The 27,166-nt window shown below is 37.9% G+C and overlaps 4 protein-coding genes across 10 annotated transcripts in view; 2 read left to right on the plus strand and 2 right to left on the minus strand.

Moving 5' to 3' along the window:
* Positions 1-3,139, plus strand: part of LOC117242258 (one cut domain family member 2-like) — a 77,008-nt gene extending 73,869 nt beyond the window's left edge. For 2 of the 4 annotated variants that reach the window (XM_033508785.1, XM_033508786.1), the window contains one exon: positions 2,112-2,245. Coding sequence is in view for 2 of the 4 variants with exons in the window: in XM_033508783.1 (XP_033364674.1) it covers positions 2,112-2,321 (210 nt within the window). In the remaining 2 variants the exon portion in view is untranslated. Of the gene's footprint in view, positions 1-2,111 lie in introns of all 4 variants that reach the window. The other 2 variants (XM_033508783.1, XM_033508784.1) reach the window with 2 other exon arrangements.
* Positions 3,140-11,455: 8,316 nt separating this feature from the next.
* On the minus strand, positions 11,456-15,686 carry LOC117242259 (glutaryl-CoA dehydrogenase, mitochondrial). Its single transcript, XM_033508788.1, has 8 exons — positions 15,519-15,686; positions 15,325-15,357; positions 13,897-14,265; positions 13,463-13,592; positions 13,059-13,284; positions 12,446-12,675; positions 12,093-12,253; positions 11,456-11,993 (listed from the first exon to the last, which is right to left on the minus strand). The coding sequence occupies exons 1-8, from the start codon at positions 15,589-15,591 to the stop codon at positions 11,926-11,928; spliced, it is 1,290 nt and encodes a 429-aa protein (XP_033364679.1). The 5' UTR covers positions 15,592-15,686; the 3' UTR covers positions 11,456-11,925.
* A 328-nt stretch (positions 15,687-16,014) lies between these two features.
* The window catches only part of LOC117242261 (caveolin-3-like), a 61,275-nt gene continuing 50,123 nt past the window's right edge, over positions 16,015-27,166 (minus strand). The window contains exons 1-4 of one of the 4 annotated variants that reach the window (XM_033508792.1): positions 20,045-20,634; positions 18,218-18,306; positions 17,122-17,301; positions 16,015-16,518 (exon numbers count right to left, since the gene is read on the minus strand). In XM_033508792.1, the coding sequence (XP_033364683.1) occupies positions 16,321-16,518; positions 17,122-17,301; positions 18,218-18,304 (465 nt within the window). In that variant the 5' untranslated portion in view covers positions 18,305-18,306; positions 20,045-20,634 and the 3' untranslated portion in view covers positions 16,015-16,320. Of the gene's footprint in view, positions 16,519-16,877; positions 17,302-18,217; positions 18,450-20,044; positions 20,635-27,166 lie in introns of those variants that run through there. The other 3 variants (XM_033508793.1, XM_033508791.1, XM_033508790.1) reach the window with 3 other exon arrangements.
* LOC117242262 (suppressor protein SRP40-like) lies at positions 24,901-26,925 on the plus strand. The gene is made up of 3 exons (XM_033508794.1): positions 24,901-25,211; positions 25,942-26,291; positions 26,502-26,925. The coding sequence occupies exons 1-3, from the start codon at positions 25,207-25,209 to the stop codon at positions 26,630-26,632; spliced, it is 486 nt and encodes a 161-aa protein (XP_033364685.1). The 5' UTR covers positions 24,901-25,206; the 3' UTR covers positions 26,633-26,925.

Genomic DNA, 27,166 nt, shown 5'->3' on the forward strand with positions numbered 1-27,166 from the left:
TAGCACGGAGTGCTCCAGCTTTTTTCTATCGATATTTATTTATAAGATTCGGCTTTTTCCAAGTTCGAAGCGAGCTTCGAGAAACGACGACGGCGAATTCTTTTATCGGGAACTATCTTTGTTTTAACGATTATCGTTAAGTTTGAATTAGCACTAGGTTCGTTCAAACGATTGGATAGCGGGTTATCTAAGCTATTATAGAATAGTTAGCCTTATTATGGGTTTGCTAGAAATTTATAGGATTTTAGAGACCGAAAGTCACTCTTAGATCATTGACGAATCTCAGCAGCTGCAACGAATATTCATTGATCCGGAGACTGTTCCATAAATAACGTGCTTTGCAGTCTGATTCATTAATCGATCAGTTCAAATTCTTAAATCTGGTTGATTCCTTAAAATACGTACACTCATCTAAAATAGTCAAAATAGATTCTTTAATCTAGTAAGCCGATCGTATCGTTCGTAAGTCGATTGGGATTATCTCGACGATGCATGATCTTTTGACCCTTGGTTCATTTATTCATACATCGAGAATATTCAAGAAAGTTAGCTTTTCGATCACCAATGAATAAATTATATTAGAGGAGAAATATATGTCGGAGATGAAAGAACACCGGAGCCTTTGGAATTTTGGATAATCCCGCAACATTGTAACCTAGAGTCTACTATAGCTGTAATTGAACAATTGTAGTTATTCAATCTGATTGTAATCGTTCGAGAGTTGTGATAATGAGCTTGGGCTCGAGGCGACAGTCAGTCGTCGAACGTAGCCGCGGTCACGGGATGAACGCTTTGTCTAACAAAGGCATGGAATAATTCTATAGCTCTCCTTAAAAAGGAAATAGTTGTAACACTCGACAGTAAACATTCCAACGGTCTCTGTCCCGTAGCTCGCCACTTGCAGACCCTATTCTTCGAGTAAGATGATTGCCAGATGTCGATGCGTCTCCGCAGTACATGTTCAGCTAGCTCGAGGGCCCGTTATAAATCTTAAGATTTAGTCAACTAAAGTCCTTCAAACAGACAAACAGTCTTTGTCCCAACTACGGGAAAATAGGGGAGACCTATTTTTCAACGAGCGGCGTCTCCCACTAGCAACTTTCCCTCGAGGGCGGCTAGCATCTTTTTCTAACCATCGATATGGAGATTGACCAATTAGCAGCAACGCCAATTTCCCTTACTTTCTGAACGAAGGCTTTTCTCGACGAATCCGATGATCTCGTGTCCTTAGACACACCCCAATATAGTTTTCCTCTGTGGCATCATCGGGATGGGAAAGGCATTCTCGCTCGCGATCTCATCGATGAAAGGAGTAACCCTTTACGACCAGTGAATATTACGCGTCCGACTTAGATTTTGCGAGTACGTTCATCTATCATCCCGTCGACCGCGGATTCGTTATTGAACCTAGGATCATTGTCATTAGTTTCTCGAGTACCTAACTACCACGGTTACTTGTCCGGTTCTATAATAATCGTATTTGCACTAGTCAATATCTTCTCTATTGCATAACGACAACGTGTAACCCAAACGAAGATTCGTTTCACGCCCCTAACCCTAATTCTAATGTAAACCCGACATATATATTTATATCTATAATTTCTTGAACTCTGTATGTCGCGTGGTTGTGGTACATAAACATACAATAATAATTGTTATTTTATCACAATATTCGTACATTTTTAATTATTTTAAATCGCATCGATTACCGGGGTCAGTAGCGAATGGTACAATGGGTTTTTGTTATTGTAAACGTGAGGGGCAGTGACGAACCTTCAGTTTTTCAGAACCATCCAAAACGTCTGCTCGTAAATACACTTTACATTAACTATACTACTAGCGTGTATATCATTCGTTTGTTTTTATCGTGCAGTGAAATATTTTAATAACTCAAAATGTAATTACTGCAAAGTGTGCAAAGTGAAGTAGTGGGCATAATATTTATCAGGTGGAACAAATCTCTATTCAGACTACGTTTCCTTTTGTTAGTTCTTTAATACGTTCGTAAAAAACCCGTATCTTCTTAAACGTTTTCAGTTGAATAACGATAAAATTAACAGAATACATATTTCACGTCAAACTATCTACTCACGAATACCGACGCATTTCAGGAGACCAAGAGGCCGTCGAAAGAGATGCAGGTGACAATCGCTAGACAACTGGGCCTGGAGCCGACGACGGTCGGGAACTTCTTCATGAACGCTCGACGCCGCTCCATGGACAAATGGAAGGACGAGGACCCGAAGACCGTCGCAGTTGAGGAGGGACAGCTATCACCGACGATAGGTATCGTGCAACGGGAACCAAGCGACGTTTTGTGACATACGTCCGACCACGAGGAGTACCAGGACGAGTCGCCCGAGGAAGATCTGTCCTTCTCGTAAGGGCGGCGATCTCTTAACGCGACGCGACGTTCGCGATATCACTCGAGACGCTCGACTGACCTGGAACGTCAGTTTTCAACAATCTCCGAATTGTTCGGGCCGCTCGCCTGCTAGAAGACTCGTTTCGACGACGTAGCGGGGACCGTAGGCCCGATTAGATGAATTTTCGGAAGGCGGCCCTTCGTACCGCGCAACCTAGCTAAATACACACATGATTACGTTCGAAGAATTTGACGAATTCTCGAACGCGTAGAATGGAAAAGCATTTACATCGCAGAATTTTGTCAGACACAATGTGCGTAGAACTGTGGAATATTTAAGTCCGAGAGAGGTCGTAGATTGAGCGAAAAGCAAGCAACATAGAACGTAGAGTTTTTGTGAGAATAATTATTCGATCGCTTCAATTTGTAGTGAGCGGATCGATCGTTTGACTCATTGAGGACTAAGTAGTGAAATAAAGCAGGAAAATTTCAAATGACATTATTGAAAAACGTACGTAAAGTAATTCGTATATTTTTTTATTGACATACAGGAAATATAATAAAAACGTTACAAAAGCACATCATACGAACCAGAGACATAAAATCAATATCCGTCATTCAAACGAAACAATTTTATTATGAGGTCATAAATATTTCAATCTCTTCAAAATCCACAAAATTATAGAATGTAAGTAGAAGACATAATAACGAAGAAAGTATGGAGCAAACGTTTTGAAAATTCTCTTTCGCAACCATAATTAAAAAAAAAAAAAACAGGATTTAATAACATAAATTGATCTATTGGAAAACAAATTTGCAAGTATTTATTATTATTATTAACACTACGTTGGTCTTCAATGGGTTAAACGGAATACGTATAATAGTGAAATATTTAGGTTCGAGAAATTTCAGAAACGATGAATATCGTAAGGAACGTGGAACACGGAGTTTTCGTGAGGATAATTATTCGATCGAATCGGTTCGCGATAATCGATTACGTTTAATGTGTTCGAACTTTCATAATCTGGCGTCGATCGGGGCGCGATATTTTCAAGCATTTTAAGAAAAGAGGGGGGGAAAGAAGCAAGCAGGTTTGAGAGCTGCTGAGGAATCGTGCACACTGGCGTCATTATCTTATAGCCAAGCTCCGGGAAGCACGGTCACTGTGATAATTTTTTAACGACAGAAACGGGTGGCAGCCTTGTTCGTGAATATTGCAGTTCAACCTCGCTACGTCCCGCGAAATGACGCATATTTCCCTCAATGTTCGAAACACCGTTTGCAACTCGATTAATTTTTCAAAATTCTATCGTTGATCCACGAAACTCTGATTGTACATTCAAGAAAGAGAAGAAAGGAAAGAAAAGAGGAAGAAATTATTGCAGAAAACCACGTTCCAGGGTGTGAAATCGAGCATCGTGGAGTCGCGTCGAAAGAAATCGTATGGATTATCGATCTTTAATGGCGAGAACGTTCTCTCCCTATTCGTTTCGCTCGAACGATTTGATTTTCGTTCGAGAGTCTGATTCTCCGGGAACTTGGTGCCATAATTTGCCATATTAGAATAAGATATCTCGATTCAGAGCATTTTCTAGTCCACGCGTGTTGGCATGGTCCTCGACGGATCGGCCAATTCTTTTATCTAGTCAAAATTGCAAGAAGTGAGCCTCAAGTTCTCCCGAAGAACACGTGTTCGAGGTTGTCAGCCTTCCTCGAGAATCAGAGCTGAATTCTGGCGCGTTCAACTCCTCATACCCTTGTGAAGTTTATTCCTACCCTAGCGTATTTAGATACTCGTTGTTTTTCCATTGAGGGTTGAACGCGTTGATCCTTTATGAATTAAGAAATACCACACGCAGATCGTGTTAGCATTTGTTTGATCATTTCGAAGAACAGGGTGCAGGTAATTCCCGGTGCCATGTTTCATACGAGATAAAAGAAATCGCGAAGGATTTCGGAGAATATGTTCAGAAAAAGTCTATAGTTTATATTTAAAAGGAAGAAGAAAGAACCTTTTTAATGATCTAGGAAGACTCTCATAACTTTGTACGTCGCTGTTTTGAACCATCCTTGCAAAGATAGAGAAGCTATTCTTTTCGATCTTCTCACCGACAAGAAATAAAGCTCCGTATAACCAAACCTCCGTTCTCAAAGATTCCTAAATATTTTTATTCTCAAAACGGCGACGTCTGTAACCTCGAATAGTGTTCGAAAATTTTCAGAAAAGCGGAAAAATGTAGAATTGAATAGAAAGGGAGAGAGAGAATCGTGCGAAGGATCGATGATCAAAAAGGGTGAATCAGGACTCGTCGTGTCCTCGTTGGTCGCTAAAGGAATACACATCGAACCCATGAAATTTACCGAAACAAAAAAAAATGGACGCGAAAGAACAGCTTCGTTTCTTAATACACGCTCACATTAATCCACACCTACACACATACATATATAGACACTATAACACTGAGACACCGAAACTAATTTAATGCGAGATAAAAAAAAAAGGAGAATAACAAATGTGGCATCGTGTCGAGGGTGCACGTGCCAAGTGATATATTCTACGTACGTTAAATGAACATTGTATATCAGAGTGGACGCTGTTTTGTGCGAATCGGCGAAGAAGAGGAGTAGACGGAACACGGGAGCTGATCGTTCATGAGAACTAGCGGTCTCGATATTCCACGACATGCGAAATCGCAGGGATGCGGATGAATGCGGCGCGCGCGCGCGCGTGCGTGTGTGAAATAGAGTGAACTACAAAGACAAGAGATAAACGAGTAAGAGAGAGAGAGAGAGAGAGAGAGCGAGAGAGCGAGAGAGAGAGAGAGAGAGAGAATGAGAGAGAAATTGAAAAATAGAGAGAGAGAGAGAGAGAGAGAGAGAAACTTTGCGTACCGCACTAGATACCGTACTGCAATTGTGCTGTGCTATTGTACATAGTAGTGAGTGGGAAAGAGCGAGAGAGACTTTCGCGATTCAGGAAGGCGGTGATGGAAGAGGAATGAAGAGGAACCAAGTTCCAGGGCGGAAGAGGCTAGTTTTCGCGTTTTCCGATTGCACGCCAGCCATTCCTCTTATTTTGCGTTTAATGGAGGTTTGGTTAACTGCGTGTGATTTTGCCATGTGATTTTGTAGGGATCCATTGCAAGAAACGTTGCATCCTTTTTGCTTCGCGAGATTTTTAAAATCCTCGAGGCAGTGGGAAATTGTACGAAAATTTATTTAATGATATTTAAGGGTTGGAAAGGAAAAAGGGTAATATATTTAGTACTCTAATTAAATCGAGTGTGCAACGATTCGTGTGCAAAGATTCCACCGCGTAATAAACGATTCTGTACTAGTCTATACAACTATTTCTTGATTAACAGCGTGCGAATTGTAGCGAAATTAGAAAAAAGCGACATTTTGCCCCACGTTCTTTCGGTTCCTCGTGATCGACGTTCAATTTCTTTACCGTTTCCATAGAGAAAGCTTCGACCCTGGTCAGCATGCAACGAAACGAGGAAAAGCGAATGATAGAATGCTACAGGGATCTGGAAATAGGGTTGATCGTTAATGAGTCACCGCGTATGACGGAAAGGCGAGAGTTCTAGAAAACTAATCGTACCAAAAAATGAAAAAATAACACAGATAAAATAAGAAGAAACGGAAGCGTGCGTCGCGGCCGTCGATTATAAGATCATATATAGTACAAAGTAAACATATATTATTGTAATAACGGTTTAATTAACTATAAGGGGAGCGTCGCTGTTTCACAAACCAACTCTGAAGAATGTTGCGCGAAATCGTGATACACGTGGACGAACGTTTGATTCTCCGGGTTTCGATCAAGTGCTATTGTCTTTGGTAGCGTGTGCGCATCATCAGACGTTGAAAGACCAGGATGATTGCGAAGATTACAGTGGATAGGAGCGTCGAATTCTTATGGAAGTTTCCTCGTCCGCTACGATTTGTCGGACGTGACCACGACACCGCGATCGAAATTCTTGAGGTAGAAGAATGTTGAAAGAGAAGGTATTCGCGCGAACGATGCGTCAAAATTTATGAAATAAAATCGTGATTAGATATTGTTGAATGTGAGCAGAACTGGAAATGTCGTTCGAGAGACTTGGTTCGATGCTAAGAATCCTGAATTACGAAAAATATTGATTCAATTCATACAGTAGACAATAAGATACTATTTATAAATGCTAAGGATGAGACAGAAATTATGTAAATGATGAGGTTTTACGAAATTGAAATTATGGACTTGATTAGATGAACAAAAACAGAGGCACATTTGTAACTACTGTTACAACTGTTAACATGTATTAAAAATAAGAAAAATGTAAAAGCAGGAATTTTAAGAGATGGAAAATTCTGAACCAGCAATAGTCGATTCAATAGTAAACATAAAAAAACAACCATCTTAGGAAAGAAACCAGAGATCGAAGGATTACAGAGGATTAGGAACCAACTTTCTAGGCACGAATTCACAAAGAATACCTCACAAAGAAGCAGCTACCAATACCGATCTTAAAGTGTCATGAAATTCAGTATAAACCCAGAATTGTAAAGAAATGGTGTCGCATCGTTGAAATAAAAGAACATTCGCGTAGTTCGAGAACTCGGAAATGGAGGCGATGAGGAAAGTAACCGGAAGCGGAGGAGAGGAAATCGCAATTGTAAGATTGTTGTGGCTCACTCGAGGGTGATATATGTAGGAAAATTTTAGGGACACGGATGGGGATCACGGGAAGGGGGTGAAAGAAGGTGATAAGGCAACTGTCTGTACGATAAATCTGTAAATACGAGTTTAATTGCGGTTATTAATTAATTGTACTCGCAATTGCGAACAATGAACATTATTACTATTATTATTATTATTATTATTATTATTATTATTATTATCACGAGAATCATCATTGGCATTACCATTATCATCTTCGTCACTGTCATTATTATTGCTATTACTATTATCATAATTATTATAATTATTTATATTACTTTCATTCCTATTATTACTATTGCGATTTTTATCACTGTAACGAGAGACAGATATAATTGATTATTAATATAAATGTATTGTAAACGCATTCTTTGTTGAACAAGATGTGTGTGAAAGGGAAAGGGAAGGCGTGAGAATGAGAGCGAGACTGAGAGAGATGAGAGAGAGAGAGAGAGAGAGGGGGGGGGAGGTTTCAATTAACTTAGAAAGAGAAACTATTCGACTTTCCGAACGAAGAGAGCTGACGTGTCGTTAAGAAAGAGAAGAAAGAAAAAAAAGACGTCGCGTTTAAATCAGAAAACGACTAAAAACAACGGGAAAATTCAAGAATGGAGAGTGGGCTAGCGAAGGGGTGGGTTATCGTAGGAAAATGGGATATCGATGGAGACACACAAACGCTAAGGTTACATAGGCGCGAAATAAAATGAAGAACAAGAAGTTAATAAAAAAAATACAGAACCCGCTAAACGTAAAGCAAGAATATAGTATATAATTATATATATACTATACATAAAAATATAAATATATATAAATATATAAATATAAATATGAAATATAAATATAAATATAAATGAATGATATATTATATATATATAAATATATATATATATATAAATGCCATTTTCAGGCAGCCGGGGTTAGTTAGGATCGGGGTGGGGTGGGGATGGGCTTCGGGGAGGGATGTATAATTTAATACAGAGAAAAAGACCCTAGCAATGGAGGAAGCTCGATCGTCGGTCGATCCATGGTTTCGATCGATCGACGATTGTCGTACGCATTAAGTCGCGACAAGAGCGGGCCGCGGAACGACATACGGAGAAAGAACACAAAAGGGGGTGAGAAACAATACGAGCATGAGACGAAGATAAATGTCTGTGAATCAATGATCTATTTATGTAACGCGTTCGCGGTGCGTAATACCTCGTCTCGAATCGACGATCGACGGCGGAAACGAGTGGCAAGAAAGAGAATAAAAGAAAATGGTGGCATCACATGTAAACACCGTAAACTGTAAAAGAAGAGAGAAAACCAAACGAGATCGCTGAATGACTGTAACGCGGACTATAGGGGGAAGAATTACTTAGACGAGCATTAGCGACCCTTCGAACGAACGAAAGGTTTAGGGAGCGATGAAACGGAACAGGAGGTGGCGCGTATGAAGCTCGAGACGTAGGCGAATGAACATATTATATATAAATATAAATATATAAATATATAAATATATATATTAAAAGGCAGAAATAATAATAACGATAAGGAAGGGAATAAGAAAAAGAAAATGACAACCGTAGAGACTAAGAGAATCTATTTCGGGTCCGTGTGTGTATACGCGTTTTTTTATATTGCAACGACGCAAGTCGGGCGCGCGAGTTTTAAATCGATAGAAAAGAAAGGACGAAAGGGGAAAGAAAGAGGAGGAGGGAGGGAAGTTAGAGGAAGATGGAGGAGGGTGAAAGAATAGAACGAGCGTAGCCGTAAAAAGTTAGTCCTTGGACAGGGGTGGAATTGTTTTGGGGATTGACGTTGGACAAATGTTAAGTAATATATTATATTATTATATAGTACGCGTCAAGATGACGAATGGTTCAGGGAGGGGGCTGGTTTTTGCTCTTTACTCGACTAGTATTCGCTCCATCGAACGAGACTCCCTTTTTTCTAGAATAATTTTTCTCGTTACGTTCTCTTGTGTTTATTGTTTTTTTCGAAATCTCTTTAACGCTGTTTTGCATGACTTTATTTATGTATTATTATTTATTATTATTTAAATATTACTTTATGTATAACATAGTTTATCACTGATCGATTATTTTACAAAAATTCAAACTATAATACTCTATCGTTATGGTATTAATGAAAATATAATCTACTTCGATTAATTTCATAATCATTTCAGTCTTCATCTAATACATATCCTGCAGATTAGAACGATGTCAATTGACGTACTATTTAATTATCGTAAACGACGCTATACTTATAAATATCGACAAAATCTAAGAAAAAGAAATCTCCTGATCACGTTAAAGGAATATCAATTCAGAGTAATATTAACAATTAGTCGATCCTATTAATCATCGCGACATCTTATCTCTAATCTCCATGAGCCAATTATAGTATGAGTAGCGAGCAAACCGGAGAGCAGAAACGTAAAATCTAAGGATGAAGTCCGAGGACTTGTGGCCGCGTTTCAAAGCCGTTCATGAACTATTTATCTGTTGATCGGAGCTGAGAATTGTGGGCGAATGGTCGAGGATAAGACACATAACACCATCAGTAAAAACGAAAAAAAAAATGAAGTCTAGAGAAGAAGGTATGAATGGGATAAAGAGAACAGGTGAACGGTTCGTACGACAATAAGGTATCGATTAGTTAATCAGAGATGAAATAATGTAAAATACAAGTGCAAAAGCAAGTATACATTATTATATTTATTATAATACGAGGGTTCATCGTGTCGGTATCCGGGTTAGGGAGGGGAACGGGGGTTTGATTCGAGAATTCGAAAAGCAGGGAATATCTTCGAAATCGTAGAACGAACGTATTCTCTTGTTCAGTGAAAAATTGAGAGGGAAAGTTTAAAAGGACAGAAGGAAAAGAGAAAGATGAGGGAAGAATGACGCGACGGAGGAGGGGATTTTCACGGGGCGAGGCTCCTTTTTAGAGTTTTTAAACGCGAAAATGCACTGCGCTGTGAGAAAACGTATCGCTACGTACGGTCGCGGAACGTTTGTTGAGGAGGGAAAAGAGTGGCGACCAGACGCGGAGCTGCACGATTAGTGAAATGATCGATGGGAAAGTGGAGAGATAAGGAAAAGAAGAAACGGAAGAGACGAAAGGTGTGTAGAAAGTAGCTGGAACGAGGGGATCGAGGGTTTATCGATCCTCGATCCCTCGCTTTAGCGGCGTCCTTTCCTTTTTTCTCGCTGACGAAAGGACGACCGGCTGGATCGATGACCGCGGATCGATTTCGATCGCCGCGTGAACATACCAAAGGATCGTAGATTTTACGCGAGTAAAGATGAAAAAAAACATTATTTATTGTTTACACTTATGTATTCATTAGTGAATGACACACAGACACACGTACACACGAATACACGAATACGGAATGAATGCAGAGTGAATGCGTGAGTGAAACATAATCAGAGCCTGGTTCATGAATCTGATCAAGAACATCGGTGTGTCGTTGATTTTGCAAAAAATTTTCGAAATAACGGAAACGAATGTGTGAATAAATGAGAGAGACAAAGAGAGAGAGAGAGAGAGAGAGAGAGAGAGAGAGGGTGTGTGTGCGCGTGTGTGTGTGCGCGTGTGTGTGTGCGCGTGTGTGTGTGCGCGTGTGTGTGTGTAAGAGAGAGAAAGAGAGAAAGAGAAAGAGGTAATTTGTAAATGATGGAATCGAAGTTTCCCGTAGGATCGTGTGGATCGATCCGTCGGGGGGATCGACGAGAGGCTAGTTTTTTCTTGTAAGTGACCAGTTTGTTAGCATCCGCTCGTCGATCGACCGATCCAGAGATCGAGAATCCAACGGAATCGATGCTACCATAATTGTTAAACAAACTTGCGAAACGTTCGATCTTTTCATTTGCTATTGATTAATAAATATAGGAGAAGATAGACGAAAGAAATAGCAGACAACGCGAAAAAGGGGGGGAATGGAGATCGAACGATCGAGCGGGAAATTCGATTGCAGCATGCGAAAACGTGTAACTATGTAATAGAGACACACAAGTTCTGGCGGGTCGGAGGGCGATTGTAAACTACTGTAAACTACGATGTTACTACGTTTTACCAAGAGCTTATTGTAGTCGAGAACCATTTAAAGAGAAAAAGAGAAAAGTACCGTACACACAGTGATACAGGGACATAAGTACACGCATACACAGACATAGAAGGATGGGAAAAAATGGAGGAAAGAGGTAAAAAAAACCATATATCGAGGCGAGAGTCAAACCAATCCAAACCAAACCAAATAAACCAAAACAAACAAGATAATGATAAAAAACACAAAAAAAAAAAATAAAAAAAATGGTAATTGAGTGTAGCACGAAAAAGAAACTTCTTTACACTTTTGCACGAGACGTGTGTTGTACTTAAATTAATTATCATTGACATATGTAATTAACGTTTTATTACTTAGCAATTAAACTTAATTTATTTATGATTAATCGGAGTCGCTTGTGTTGTGGCACGCCCTTGTTGAATAACCGATCTTTAGGTGAAGCTCGTTTGTTGTTTTATGCTCCCTTTTGACTATCGAACAGAAGAACGAGGAGGATGAATAATGTGCAATTCGATAGCGTCGAAATAAAAATTAAGAGAAACCTAAAACCAAACTTCACTAAAACAATTCGAATCATCTTCGATCTTTTAAGTTCTTTTTACTAACTCAATCGTCCTCTGTTTCGTTTCATTTTCTTTCTCTTTTTTTAATAATCCTTTTTGTCCTTGTTCTTTTACCAAATTTTATAAAAAAAAATTGTTATTAAAACATCAAATATGTAATTTGTATAAAAAGAGTGTAATTATATAATGAATGAACATTTTTTTGGTTGATTCACTGTTCTGGATTCACTGTTCACGCAGAGAAGGCTTGTATACCAGTAATAGCTTTGCCAAGTATCAAAGCATGAATATCGCTCGTACCTACGACAAACGGTATTAAACAATAGCCTTTTATCCTTTGTCAAAGGATCTAATATTATACAAATATTACTTTCAAATAGTCCTCTCTCCTTTACATACCTTCGTAGGTAATAACGCTTTCTAAATTTATTACATGTCTAATAACATGATACTCGTCCGATATTCCATTGCCACCTAACATCTCTCTGGCAACTCTCGCGATTTCCAGGGACTTCGTAGCAGAATTCTTCTTTATCATAGAGATCATTTCCGGTGTCGCTCTAGCATACAAAATTATATTTATAAAAATATAGTCAAGCGATCTAACGCTAATTAATTGACAGACATCTTCACTTTTCTTCTAAACTAATAATTTATTCGTTAATTATGTATCAGCGACCTGATCCGCACTCTACCAATTGACGTTCAGTATTTGCACCCTGTTTGATGAAAAATTATCACACAGCCCTTACTTGCCCTCGTCCTTCAACCTGCCCACCCTCAGGCAAGCCTGAAGACTGAACGCGATGTCACACATCATGTCAGCCAGTTTTTTTTGCACTAATTGGTTAGCAGCTAGCGGCCTGTTAAATTGCTTCCTTTCCAGAGTATACGATCTGACGATGTTCAAGCAGGTTTCGGCAGCACCCAAAGCTCCCCACCCGATTCCGTATCGAGCGTTGTTCAGACAAACGAAAGGTCCCTATAGGAATATTTCTTCATAAGCGATGTCTACGCCTTAAGCCGATTTCTTTTTATCCTATATAATATCAAAATAGAGATAGCCTCTATTTTTGCTTGACGAGGTTAACATATTTTTCTCGTTTCTAACACTTTACATTCTCCTATATAAGAATTAAACTTAATGACTCAATCCAAACTGATTCAGTCGATATTTCGAAAACTACTGAGATAAATTTAATCGTTGACCCAGTAATTTATAGCGTAGGTAGTAATTTATAGAGTATTTCTTTATTTTATCTTTCATATTCATTGTGGTATGTTCATTTGTGTATCACTCGCGATGCATATGTATTATAAAAGTGTAAATTCCTCTTTACTGATATCTTCTTCTGTCAGACTTACTTTGAGACCCTGGGTATTTGGAAGTAGATTCTCTGCAGGCACCTCCACGTTGTCCATCAGGATCATACCAGTGACGGAAGCTCTTAACGAGAATTTGCCTTCGATTTTTGGAGTAGACAGTCGGCCCTTCTCGTTGCCCTTCCTCTCCACGATGAACCCCCTAATGACACCATCCTCGCATTTGGCCCAGATGATTAGTATATCGGCGATCGGAGAGTTTGTAATCCTAAATTTAATGAAATCAATTAAGAAGAATGCTTCTAAACGTTTGGAAATCGGTTTTCTAGCGAACAGCGCCTCTCTTGTATCGCAATAAAATTTATTAATTTTGTTTTTGAAAAGGAACTGAAAACATATGGAAATTCAGTTCTAGATTATTCTGCGAAAAATTGATCAGAACTGACCATGTTTTACTTCCATTAAGTTTGTAGACCTTCCTATCGGAATCATAAGTTGCCTTGGTCTCCATGGAGCCTGGATCGCTTCCATGATTGGGTTCGGTTAACCCGAAACAACCGATGAATTCACCAGACACTGAAAGTAATTGGGAAAGTCGACTATTTCATTGGAGAAGACACTTCTGTTTACGGCATCTCAATAATCATAGATACTCTTCTCGATCATAGAAACAAGTAGACAATCAAGAAACGAAAGATTTTTCACATCCTCGCACTCTCAGCAGCATCCGTCATTATTGTCCGCTATTATTATTGTCCATCATTATTCCTATGAAATATTCTTTCCATTCAGAACCCACAAAGCAGCAGTTTTCATCATTCATCATCGCTCCTTTTCCATACTTAATCTTAATTTTTTTATTCCTTAATCTCAAACATACCCAATTTTGGCAAAAACCGTTGCTTCTGCGCCTCATCCCCATGCTCATAAATAGCGCCAGCAACCAAAGAAGATTGTACCGACAGAGCAGATCTATATCCGCTATCCACAGCCTCGACTTCCTTTGCTAGGAGACCATAGGCTACGGAGGAAACGCCAGCCGCGCCGTACCCTTTCATAGTACAGCCCAGTGCGCCCAATTCACCCATTTCCCTTATGATCTCTTTGTGAAAGATTTCCTTGCGATTTGCCTCGAGTACACGGGGCAAAAGTTTCTCACGGCAATAAGATCGAAACTGATCTCTCACCAGAATCTCATCTTGCGTGAGCTGAGATTCGAGATCGAATGGATCTTCCCAATTGAAAGTGGCTGTTTTGTTTTATGAAAAATAGTGATGAAAATTAAACTTAACTTGAATCGTTTACAATTTCAAATTATTATACACGGTGATTGGTAACTGGTGGTACAAGCGGAAAGGGGGCGATTCTGCGCGAAAAAAGAAGTCGAAAATATAGAATAACATTTTTTTTTAATTTTTCTTTTTTTTTTTTAATTTTTTCATCGAGACAACGATCTACAGTGAGATCCGTTATGACGAGACGTGATAAAGTGCAGGCGTACCGAGCGAAAATTCAAAGTCGATTTTCTCGAAAACAAAGCCTCAAACGAAAAATTTTTATTCTATATTTTCCACTTCCTTTTTCGCACAGAATCACCCCCTTTCCGCTTGTACCACCAGTTACCAACCACCCTGTATAAGATAGTAAACTTTTCGATAGATTAAGAGCGTTAACTCTTTTATTTACAAATCTAACATCTTTTCCCATTTGGATAAATAATGTTTTGAATTTCTTCATTTTCTTAAAGTTTTATATACGTGGAATATCGTATCGAATATGTCCGACAAAATTTGAATTTTTCATGAAGTGAGCAGGAACTTTGAGAGAAAAAAGTTTTACGATTTTACATTTTTCTCGATACTGTCTTCAGACCTGTCTGCAACGAATTTTTGAAATTTTGATCGAATATTTTGCATAATGTATTTTGCAATGTAGCATAGATGTTTTTTGATGACTTAATTAATAAAAATTGTTCTACATTTTATTGACGTTTCTAGTTTATCAATTAAAGGATGTTTTTTTATTGTGAACTTCTTGTTTGAATATGAATTCGAGTTATTGTTTCTATTTTCAAACGTTTCAGAATAGATAAAGAATAATGTATTTTCTTATGTTTAGTAGATATTTTTTTCCATATTCAAATGTATATGTACATATTTCCGTCGGACAACATGGTATCTCTATTTCCGACGCGTGCTGCCACCTGGCAACTAACTACAAAATTTCCAAACTGCAAGAGCGACCGACGAGACATGAATAAAAGTAAAAGCAAAGTGAAAATGGCAAAATAATGAAAAAGAAGACTTACGCTTTCCTTTAACTGCAAACGACACTGAAATTTCTGGTAAGTTGAATCGTTTATTAAGAATAATAACAGTAAGTAACACAAACGATATATGTGATAATGAATAGAACATTTCCATTGAAGATAAAATTGTAGATAATTATCTTCCCTCACTGTCACAGGCGTAATTGTACTTGCATAAAATAAACGAAGGATACGTCTCGAAGGAGTTGCACCAGAAAATCGACAGCATCTCGATAAAAATAAAAAGCTTCGCGCGAAGCCTGCCATATTCCTAGTCGACTCAGAGAAAACTAACTTGTTGACCTCAGCGGAGTAGCTTGAACTAATAACCTTATCTCTGAGATTAACTCGACCTTAAAGATACCAGATACCAAATTAATCACATACATCCTTCGCTTTTGTTCGTTCTGTTAAATTTTTTATCGAAACGTTGTTTACTAATATAAAATAACAATAACAAGCTGATTTGTAATCTTGATAATATGATTAGTAAGAATGGCCACCGCTGTTTGGCGGGAAATTTAAATTTAAAATCGACGTAACCGTGAAAATTTCTCAATACGAATTTTAAAGTTTTGAAAAAATATGATTTTATTATTTATAATCGACAACGAACAATTTCTCGCACAGATTAAAAAGAAATTCGGTTCTGAAATGGCTAAACAATTGATTTGATTGTTGATTGATTGATTGACTTCCAACAAGTGTTCTTCATAGAGTATATTTTATTTATAAAACTTTATAACAATAGATATATAGATCTAATGATCAAATATTAACGAGAATCGCGCTACTGACAATTCTACACCGTAAACGATTAAAACTGCGATCACGAAGTGGAAACATGAGAAACGATTCCAGGTTGGAAAACGAACGAACGTACGTTAAGAGAAGCGATTTGTTTCGTGGAATGTTTTATGCTGATTGTTGCTGATTGATTTAAAAGGCACTTCGATGATTTGTGAATGCAAAACTTTATCGTTTTATGATCCGATTTTATACAACGAGAATATCGTCTTTTTGTGCTAAACCATCCGGTAACTTCTGATTGTACACACGAATATTGTGAAACAGATAGCCTAGGGATTCCATAATTGGTTTCACGATGGCGTGTGTCACAGCACTGAGAAAATTCCTCGTCGCCGCGCAGCTGATCTTCCAAACGCGGAGGCATGGCGCCAGACACCATATATGCTGAAAATTTCCTTCTATTAATCTCTTTTCTTGCAACTAAATATTATTTTTATAATTTAGTGGCAAATTGTTAGTGACAAGCGGGCAATAATACAAATTATCAAAATATATATTCCCGTTCATAAGCATTAGAATACTTACAAAACATAAGATATGTACATCCAAAACATCGTTAAAAACACCATTAAGATCTTATTTACCCTTTACACATTCCAATATCTCTACTCATCAACTGACAAATTAAAAACCGAATTGTGGAAAGAAATTTTCGATTGCCTTGTACATTTATCGTGATCAAAAAATAATAGTTTTCATGCTCCGTACATCAATGTATTGATATATTAAGTATCGTATAAACGTGTGCTTGAAAAAAAAAGAACGAAACTTCTAAGAAATGTTTATACAAAATAATATAGAAAGAAAGAAATTCTTCCACTGGAAGTCGATAGTAAAGCGACGACCTACATTTCCAATAGGCTGAGAAACAAAAATAATCGTAAGCATCGCGATAATGTTCGTATAATGGTTGTATCGTGTAGGGAGGCTAAGAACGGTGGGTAGCACTGATCGATCAGAAAATAGAGAAAAAGGTCGACGACTCACCTGAAACGCGAGGCAGGCAAACGTAAAACCGAAGCAAAGGGCGAGTAAAGGAGATATGAGGACCGAGAGAAACACGTAACAGCAGCTTCTGGACAACCGGAAGCAGTGACCGCTTAGACGCCACGCGCACTCCGGACTGCGTATTCCTTCCGGTTCCCCGATCACATCATCCCACATCACCTGTATTATAACAATAATCGTCACAATTAATGTTTTCTTAAGGACATATATCCCAAATTTTAAGCTAGAATTTAATTTTGCTGCCTTTCTGCCTTTTTCACTTTTCCCTACTTTCTACTGCTTCGTTCATTTAGAATTCGTTGAACGATATTTTTAAAAGTTCTAGGGTAAGTCGAGATGTTCTACGAACTACGACAAGCAGCTTTTTTTAAATGCCAAGGTCACTGTATGTATACGTACTTCCCCGTACTCAAGTTCGCGTGTTTAATTCGTAATCACGACACTTATCTCGATAAAAAAAAAACGTATTCTTTTCGTAAATAAATTATCACGTCTTTCTATCTTTCTTCTCTTTCGATTCTCCAATACGACACTCATAAACAAACTAACCTTTTAACTCTAAAACTTAAAACACCCTAACAAGAGCAATTACAGTCCGTTTGTTTTAACTTATCCGAAAATAAATAGTTCATATAATAGAAGTTCACCAATTTTCTCTATTATTCGTTAGTTTTTGTTCGCATAATAAGCCTAACTTTATATGCGAGAAAAATTTGTAATAAAACATTTATAATTTGATTTTTGTAGCTATACCGGGAATCTTTATGAGTCATTTATGCGACGTTTAATGGTGCAAAAATGCACAGAATGCGCGGATACGATATGCAAAAGTATAAAAATTATTTAAATATTTAGTGGGTAAAGTAGTGTCTATTTAAAATCTATTTCTTTAGTAAATAAAATGCTGACAATTTATTTGTAAATATCACTAGTAAATAAGAAACAAAAATTTTGAATAAAAATGCAAGAATTTCTTCCAGTGTTTTATTCCCCAATCTTTCTGCCACAGAACCAATATAAATAACACGATAAGAATGAAAGAACCATAATAAATGACGTTTTATCAACAACGTACCTGAAGGTGTTTGTTCAAGCTGTTAGGGTCCCGGTCCTCCAGCTCGGTATTGCTATCGTCCTCGTTGGAGGACTCTGCCTTCTCCATCCCTGGAAAGTGGAAATTGCGACACGTTGGCAGGGAACACTTGAACACGCGCCTGAAACTCGCTAGCATCCTGTCTTTTGCAAGTTTATTTCAGGATTCGTGAGTTCAGGATCAACGTTAACTTCACGCGGTGTTCCAGGTTGCTGGTCGAGTAGTCGTGGTCAAGTGCGTCGCCATCGCGAAAACACTACGCGCCATCGCGGAAAACCACCGTCCGGCCGATCCATAAGACGCCATTGATCTACCGCGCGTTAAATAATACAATGTGCTTCCAGAGACGGAGAGTCAATGCCAGGATCGTCGGTCTTGAGCACACTCGAGGGACTTGTTGCAGCCTCGACACGATCCCTCGAGAACGTGCACGTTTTGGATGGACGTTACGGGTCGGCAGTTTCCTCAACGTCATAATATCTACTCTACTGCGACCCGGTACGTTTACGCGACTACATAATTTACGTTGCTCGCGTTTCCCACTTTCTTAAACAGGGGTGGCGCGGTTGGAGTGGGTGGCTCGAGGAAGTTGACAGTAAAAGGTTCTCAGGAAAGTTTCCACGATAGAAGTTATGGCTATTGACATTCTCCGAATGATTCGGCGAATACCAGCAGGAATTGGAAGTTGAACAAATTTTCAAGAATAATAAACAGCATAACCCTCTATGTCCAGAATTATATGATTTCTATCTTTTACTGTTACTTTGGTTTTACTTCTAGACTGTTTTAATAACATGTATGCTAAGCATATACAGGGTGGTTGGTAACTGGCGGTACAAGCGGAAAGGGGGTGATTCTACGCGAAAAGGAAGTCGAAAATATAGAATAAAAATTTTTTTTTAATTTTTTTTTAAATCTACAGTGAGATCTGTTATAACGAGACGTGATAAAGTGCACGCGTACCGAGCGAAAATTCAAAATCGATTTTCTCGAAAACAAAGCTTCAAACGAATAATTTTTATTCTATATTTTCCACTTCTTTTTTCGCGTAGAATCACCCCCTTTCCGCTTGTACCGCCAGTTACCAACCACCCTGTATATCTTTTACGTTTATCAGCTTGTAAAAACATACGTTAGGTACAAATACTTTTATATTCTTCAGGACATATTATTAGCAGTTAGGGTCCCTAAAAATAATATTTTTAAGGAAATTTCGATACCAAAGCGTATTCAGTTCAAAGCAATGTTTTTTTTATAAAAACGACAATTTGGACTTCAGGGTATCATCAAGACGTAAAGGGTAAACGATTTCAACTTTTGCATACTATGAATTGGAAACTAATACAAACTACGAAGAATTTTTAATGAAATATAGAAGTAACGAAAAGTCATTCGTAACTATCGATCGCTAACTTCCGATTGTCACGAAGATCGTCGCGAACTATTAATTATGCAGCGAGCTTCTGATTCCGTGTATTGAACACCTGCTCGTTCGTTTCATTCCATTTAACCTACATTATGATTCGTAACTTTGTTTCCCACCCTTCGACATTTCTGAATGATGGAAAGATATAGTACTGTGTAAATTAAATATTCTCGCCATGATTGAACATAACAAGAATATTTACCAGCTTTAATTAACATTTGGAGAATATAAACTTCAAACTAAATAATCAATATATTAATATTAATATTAATTCACCAATCGTTTGTATTAACAATTGTAATAATTATTCCTAACTCCTTTTTCATCGTAACAGTTCGTTGGTTCAGTGTACTTGGCTGAAAGTGGGTGGATATATTACTCACTGGACTCCCCGTTTGCAACTCGTGATCCCCTTATCTTGTTTGATTGTCTTTTCCAGCAGGTTCACCAAACTGCAACTCTCCCTCTTTCTCGTTCACACCGCTGTCTTGCTCCTCACGATCGTGCAGGTGCGAGGATAATCCGCGACGTAGCGGCCGGACAACGGTCAGCGCGGCTGCGCCAGCCGTTTCAACCCTCTCTGCGTCGCGCGACTCATCGTGCAACCACCCCGACGAAACGAAAGTGAATGGCCCGTAGCGTGTACGATCAAAACGCGACACCGCGTTCGATAAAAGGGACTATTGGGGAAGAAATGTCCCGCGTATAAATTATTCAAGATGGATACTTGTTTCTTTCTCTTCATAATAATGGATGTTGTCATTTTGAGTATTTTCAATGGCATTTTTTCTTCACGACGCATACTGAGATATTTGCATCGATATGCCGGAAAGAATTATTTTTGTACGCAAATCATATTGAATTGAAGTGAATTTTTATTTTCGTACAGGATAAACAGATGAGATAACTACCTAATAAAAAATGTAACTATATCTTGAAATCACATTATACTTATCTATAATAAGTATTAACTTATTATAAATAATTAGCCATGTCACTGCGCCACGCCAGAAAAATTACTGAAAATTCTCAATGCGAGAATTGATTGTAAATTTTAATAAATAAAAAAAAATCTTGAAATCACTAATTTTGTGTACACCGTTGTATACCCTATATCCTTGAAGACAATTTTTATGTTTCACTAGATCGTGTAACAAGTTCATTCGCGTATAATCCATTTCATAATCCATTTCCAATCAGCAACACGTGTCTTCTTTTTTATTATCCTTATTATCCTTTATCCTTATTATCCTTATTATCCTTTGCTTCACAGAAAGATTGCAAACGAAATGTAAAAGTTAAAAATTGCGAATATATATTTGTTACTGTATATCGTATATACATATCATGGTTGTTTCGATTTCATTTCCTATTTCTTCCTTTTCCTTTTTATTGGCTGTATTGATTTTTAAAGATCGCTACATGCGAAGCGCCTGTGGATTGAAACAATAAATACTTACGTGGACGATCATTGATATCGAAACGTATGTTCTCATATGGCACACATGGTTATTTCAAGAAAAATTTTTTGGGAGCACTTAAGCCCTTCTTGTTAAAAATGTTTTCAGTTCTGCTTATTCATTAGCGGGTAAAACGTGTTATGTACGTCGATTACGATAATTCTTCTGTACAGTTATGTAATATTGATAAAAAATGTAATTCTCGCCGAGCATGTTTGTCGCTCTCAGAGATAAAACCTTATATAAATAATGTTGCTCAATAATGATACAAGTTCTTCGATAAGAAAACGAAATGTTACCGCATCGAAGGGAGTCCCGTATACGGCGACAGATGGAGCAAGAATGAACTCAAGAATAAACTTACCGATCGTGTAAACACTCTGATCTACGAATAATGCAAGTAGAAATAATGGAAATGAGCTTGTTCCATTCTGAATTCTGTCTTTCACCTTTATTATCAACTAAAACCATTTTCGTAAAATGGAGATTTCATCGGCTCCAGGTTAAATGAAATTTAATCCTGAAGTACGCAACTTCATTTCGACGATGGAATATCTCATGTAATCGCGTGCCATCGGACTTGCAATATATTTTATAAAATTTCATGCAACTGAAATTAAGTTGAGTTTAATTCTAGAACACAGATCCTGCAGGTGGACCGATCTTTCCAAAGGGACTGAAAGAAAGAAGAAAGATAAATTGTCTGGGTGGCGAAGATCCGAAAGAAGCGACAACGATGCGAGAGACGTGGTAGAAACGAAAGGAATGAGGACGATGATGGAAGAGAAGGAACGACAGGGAACGAATGAAAAGAGCGACCGGATGCAAGAGCGTCTGCTGGAGATAAAGATAGCTCGCGTTTTCTTGTTGCACCGCCCGTCTCATAAACGTCATCTTCCTATTACCGAGTTCCACGTAAACGCATAAGAAAGTCCTTTGATGCTCAGCCACTTCTCAAAGGACTCCGTTCAGCAGGAATTCAGCATGGATTCGGTTCGGTTCGAACCGAAAAATCCTCGAGCGAAAAACAGTTCTCGTTAATCGGATTCTGACGGGATCTTTCAATCGACTGTGAAAGCGTCTTCGTTGGTTTTGGGAAATTCCACTTCCCCGAACACCGATGAGTCTCGGATTGTGAACACGTTAACGAAGATGTAAATGGACGAATTGTCGTGCTTGTGAAACGAAGGATGAAGTCGAAATTAAAGTTGAATATCGCTTGATACATTCGCCGTTATTAACGTACATGTTGCATTATCCAAAACTATAAGTATTTTTATAACATAAAATCATTTTTACTTTTATTCCCGTGCATTGTGTCACGATTAATTGCACGAAAATTTTTAAGTTAACGAGCATATATTCTTCTTATTGACAGAACCAGTGTTAATTCGTATACCGAAAACGCCTTTAGTTCCGAGAATATTAACGAGGAAGTTAACTCTTGAAATTCACTTTTTTCGTTTGTATACTTCTCATACTTTATACTTATTCTTTGTTACTGGAACCTTCATTTTCATATCCTTGCGTCTTCCTTATTGCCGCAATTTTCCTTCATAACGTCTGTACGCTGACCTTTTTATCGTTGGAATTCATTATTTGCTATCCTTACGTTATTAGCAAAGCCGAAACTCTTCTCATTCCGCGAATAGTCGAATCGAAAATTTATTTGTTGCCATTGCATGCAATTCAGTTTAATACTACATCAAAATGGAAGAAGCAAGCAGTTGGATCGAACGAAAGAGGACAGTTCTACGAACGAGTGTCCTCGCCCTCTACGCTGTCCCCACTTGTTCCGGACACTTTGCGGAATGCCGGCCTGGAATGTCCATTATAATGGCACGCGACGTCCATTCATACATACATCCGTGGCTGTCATTCGCAGAGACGCGATCGCTTTGTCTCGCGTTTTGACGTCCGCGCCGCGTGACAGATTGAAGATCGATGCGACAATGGCCCGATATTTCCATTATCCGTTAACCTGTCCCAGCTAATTCCATTGTACCTGTTCGCCGGCGACAGAGTGTACTGCCACACGCTTTCGTTCTCTGTTCACCATCGGCAAACGAAATCGTTCACAATCGGCCGGAGACTCATGGGGATTCTCGATGCTTAGTGACATCGAGTTTCTCCATTTAGTATCGCGTTTCCCTTCGAAAGGCGAATAAAACGCTGGCCCAAGTATTAGATAACATATGAAGATCACAGGAGAATAGATAAGTACATTTCTGTTAATTTTCCACTTTGACTTTTAAAGTTTCATCCCTTGTTAGAAGTCGTAACTTTTCTGGCAACGTTAATTTTACGAGCATTCATAATAAATATAATAGCGTGCTAATACTTTTTACAGCCATCGTATGCAGAGAAATCGATCTTTTAAAAGTTCTAGACTGTAGACTCTTGAATATCTTAATGCCTCCACGCTTGGTTAGGAAATTGGAACGAGAGCAAGAGTGAACAACGTGCTAGTAAATGAAAGCAACGACGGGCAAAATGTCACACGAAGACGGATCGGTTCCCTTTCACATGGAATTCATTCTCAAAGGTAAAGTTTTATGTAAATCTGGTTGCCGGTTATTGTAGCAACTTAAGAAACTGACTCAGTGCGTATTTCCAAATCAGCATATGCTCGAGTGCGGCTGAAAACCGGAAAAGGTTTTTAAAGATACGAGTTTGTGGGATGTTCTCCTGATCCCCTTTTGGTCCCTTTCTTTCTTACGTCATCCTCGAGGCTGAGTCACGTCATTCCCCTCATCCATAAACTTCTAACACCCTCGTTCACGTGCCTTAAGGAGGTCGAGTCACCCCTCGGCTATTCCACTAAAGTACACCTCAACTTTGTTTCCCATTTCCATGTGTATGTGACTATTCCTAGCGGAATTATCGAACTTTGCGTCTTGTTTGTTTAACTGTTTAGCAGAGATTAGGCCACCTCGCAAGGTTTCATCATGGATATTGTTATGGACTTTAGACAAAATATAGTATTCGTTATAATATTTAATAAGTAAAACAATTGGCTACCTAGGTTCTATTTTTTATATTACATTGAGAAAAATATAAGTTTGCGTAAATTTGTATACCCAATCTATCGTATAATCGTTATAATAGTTATAATCGTTCGTAGGTTGCACATAACAAGCCTCTGTTCGAAGATCGAATAGAATTGTCACAATGTGATATATACCATAACTCGTATCATATCGTGCTTTCAGAATCATAAACCCAGTGGAGCAAGGCCAGACCGGTTATCGATAGAAACGAAGAAATTAACGTGACGGCGCAGTGGTCGCCCTTTCAGCTCCTCTAGCCGCGTATAAAGCATGTAATTCAAGATTTCCCAGGGATCGGTTCAGTAACGAGCGCGATCGGATCAGAATTGCGTCATTGTTCGCTTGCATAACTAAGTACAAGCACGTTTTCCACATGACCGGGACTTTTGCACTAACTGTACCGATCTTCGATCATTTCACCGTGATAACTTGCGTCGATCGAAGATTGATATCAAGTTGCAATGAACTTCGAAGAGAAACATTTGAAAATTTGCAAAGGATCAAACAGAGAGTTTGATTACTTTTAAAAATGCAGATAACCTTCGTATGGCGTAGATATTACACGCAATAGTTCACACGTAAATCATTTTTTAATCCATTATTACTTTTATTATTGTATTCTTCTTTTCATTTAAATATTCAGACGAAAGCAAATATCGAATGTATTTGAAATTTGAATATACCGCGGATGTATTTCCTAAATATATATATATATATATATATATATATATATATATAACAAGTACATGGCTTGAGAAAGGTGAGAATTGTGTACATAAGAATCGAAACAGTTTGCAACGGAAATCATTCGAGTGTCGGAATAGAAAGAAAGAGCATCGTTGCCGTTTTTGACTTGCTTTATTTCAGTTTTGACACGTATTACGATTATAATATACTAGGTAAATAATAATGAATAACGAAAATAAATAAATAAACATAGTAAGTGAGTGTCTGTGATAACATTTTAAGGTCCTAATTCGGCGACGAATTTAATTATTATCGGTTGTACGACTTCATTAACATAATAAATATAAAATGAGGTGAGAGATATTCAATAAATAATATAGATCCTAACTTTTTGTTGTCCGTATTCATCTTTGTGTTATAATCGTATTGTATACCACTTCTGACCATAAATCTTAGAACACCCGCTGATATTTAGTACAATGTAACGCTTCCTGCTCCTTTTATTTTGCACTTAATCTATTATAAATCTGTTACTCCATCCGCATTTCTAGAGCTCTCTTATGGTACAAAATACTAAATAAGAATGTTTTGTTAGAATTTTCCAATTTTAACAAGCAGCTTGTATGTTGATTATTTAGTTGTATGCAATTATTTTTAGATATTTTACAATATTTTATGTTCAATTTTTGAAACATTTAACAAACATTTTCTGCTAAATCCTTCAGCAGTGAACGTTACTCTATTTTGCCTGATCGCCCTTGTATCCATAAGAGACTCATCAACAAATAGGAAAAATGTTTACGTCACAACGACAGCGACAGCGACAGCGACTACCGTCCTAAATATATGAAACACGAATAAAGTTTGAGAAATGTTCACGTAACTTAACAAACAATATTTTTTTATCTTTAGATCTTCCATTTAATTAACAAAATTATCTTTATATTTATAAATTATACATATATATTTCAACGGATATTTTATTCCACAATATTTTGCTCTATAACATTTTCGGCAAATACCTAATAAAGTTTCAGCAATTAGAGGTTCAGTAACGAAGGGATAAGAGAAGTTGTGAAACAGTTGCAGGAGCTCGGGTTCAAGGAAGAAATCAAACAGCGGATCGAGTTCAAGCTGTCGCTGTAAGGTCATCAGAGCGGCGGACAGCACAGAACTCTCGACTTCTTACTCCTCTTCGACATCATCGTCTTCCTCAGACTCCGAATGTTCACGGTGCTGTAATTCAAATTGCAATCGTCGAACGCGTGATCGTTCAAATCATGATCATTCATGTAATAGTCGCCACACCTGTAAAAGTTCACCCAAAAGACGAAGAAGTAAGTCAAACGCAAAGAAACAAATTGCATTGTTATGCAAGAAGAGGAATTCAAAGAGGAACAATTCTTCAAAGAGAAAGCTTCGACGTAGGAGAAGTAAGTTTTCTTAATATTGATACCTGCATCTTCTTTATAAGAAAAAGCTTTTCTTAAAATTACATCTACAACATCTTATTTGATTTTCATTCCTCAATCAGGCGACTAAATGATTTTTACTCTTAACGAATTACTATTTGTATTTGAATTCTCACGAATCGATCAGCATCTATTTGCACAAGATTGATTGGAGAATCGTGACTGTTCCAGGAAGTTCGTCGTCATCTTGGTGCTCGTGTTCGGGTTGCGATTGTTCGGAGAACTCGGAAGACAGCAACGATGAGTACGCCGTTACCTCATCGAGCAAAGGAAGGAATAAATCACGTCGTAGAACAAAATGATAATGGAACCGCATTAAGCTCGCCCTCGTAAACCCAATTCATTTGATCACCAATCCTGATTTTAATATTTTTGTACATAACAACGATTTATTTATTAACTTTTTCGTATTTATTAAATTATACCGATAATTAGAAATGTCATTTTACATATTTGAAATATTATATTCCTTTATGACTTGATATTATATGAATAGAAATTTAATTAAAAATGATAAGAAGAAGGTGTATAAATATTGTTGTTTTAAAAAAGAAATATATAATATTGCGTGAACAATGAAGGAAAACGTTTGTATGATACCGAGGCAACTTCTTGCTCAACTTTTCTGCTGGCTTGAGTCATACGTGCGCCCTATGTTAGACTAATTGCGCGCACGTGTGCCTCAACAGCATTCTTGCCTGCAGTCGGGCGTATCATCTGAACCGTGAACGATTTTACGAACCGAAATCCCCATTTTCCTGCTATACAACCGAATGTCTTTCGCGAAATTCCTATCTGATCGATAGTGCATTGCGTTGGAAATTGAGAAACTTCGT

This window comes from Bombus vosnesenskii, unplaced genomic scaffold (assembly GCF_011952255.1).
Source record: "Bombus vosnesenskii isolate JDL3184/JDL3185 unplaced genomic scaffold, Bvos_JDL3184-5_v1.1 scf7180000016272, whole genome shotgun sequence".
Classification (NCBI taxonomy): Eukaryota; Metazoa; Arthropoda; class Insecta; order Hymenoptera; family Apidae; genus Bombus; species Bombus vosnesenskii.

What these genes read in the sequence shown, in the direction of transcription:
- LOC117242259 (XM_033508788.1), bottom strand. Translation starts at nt 15,591, where the DNA reads ATGGCAGGCTTCGCGCGAAGCTTTTTATTTTTATCGAGATGCTGTCGA. An exon ending in CTTAATGGAAGTAAAACATG is followed by an intron (nt 13,285 to 13,462) that starts GTCAGTTCTGAT and finishes CATTAAATTTAG; the next exon opens with GATTACAAACTCTCCGATCG. An exon ending in AGGTTGAAGGACGAGGGCAA is followed by an intron (nt 12,254 to 12,445) that starts GTAAGGGCTGTG and finishes TTTGTATGCTAG; the next exon opens with AGCGACACCGGAAATGATCT.
- LOC117242262 (XM_033508794.1), top strand. An exon ending in AAAGCTTCGACGTAGGAGAA is followed by an intron (nt 26,292 to 26,501) that starts GTAAGTTTTCTT and finishes TGACTGTTCCAG; the next exon opens with GAAGTTCGTCGTCATCTTGG.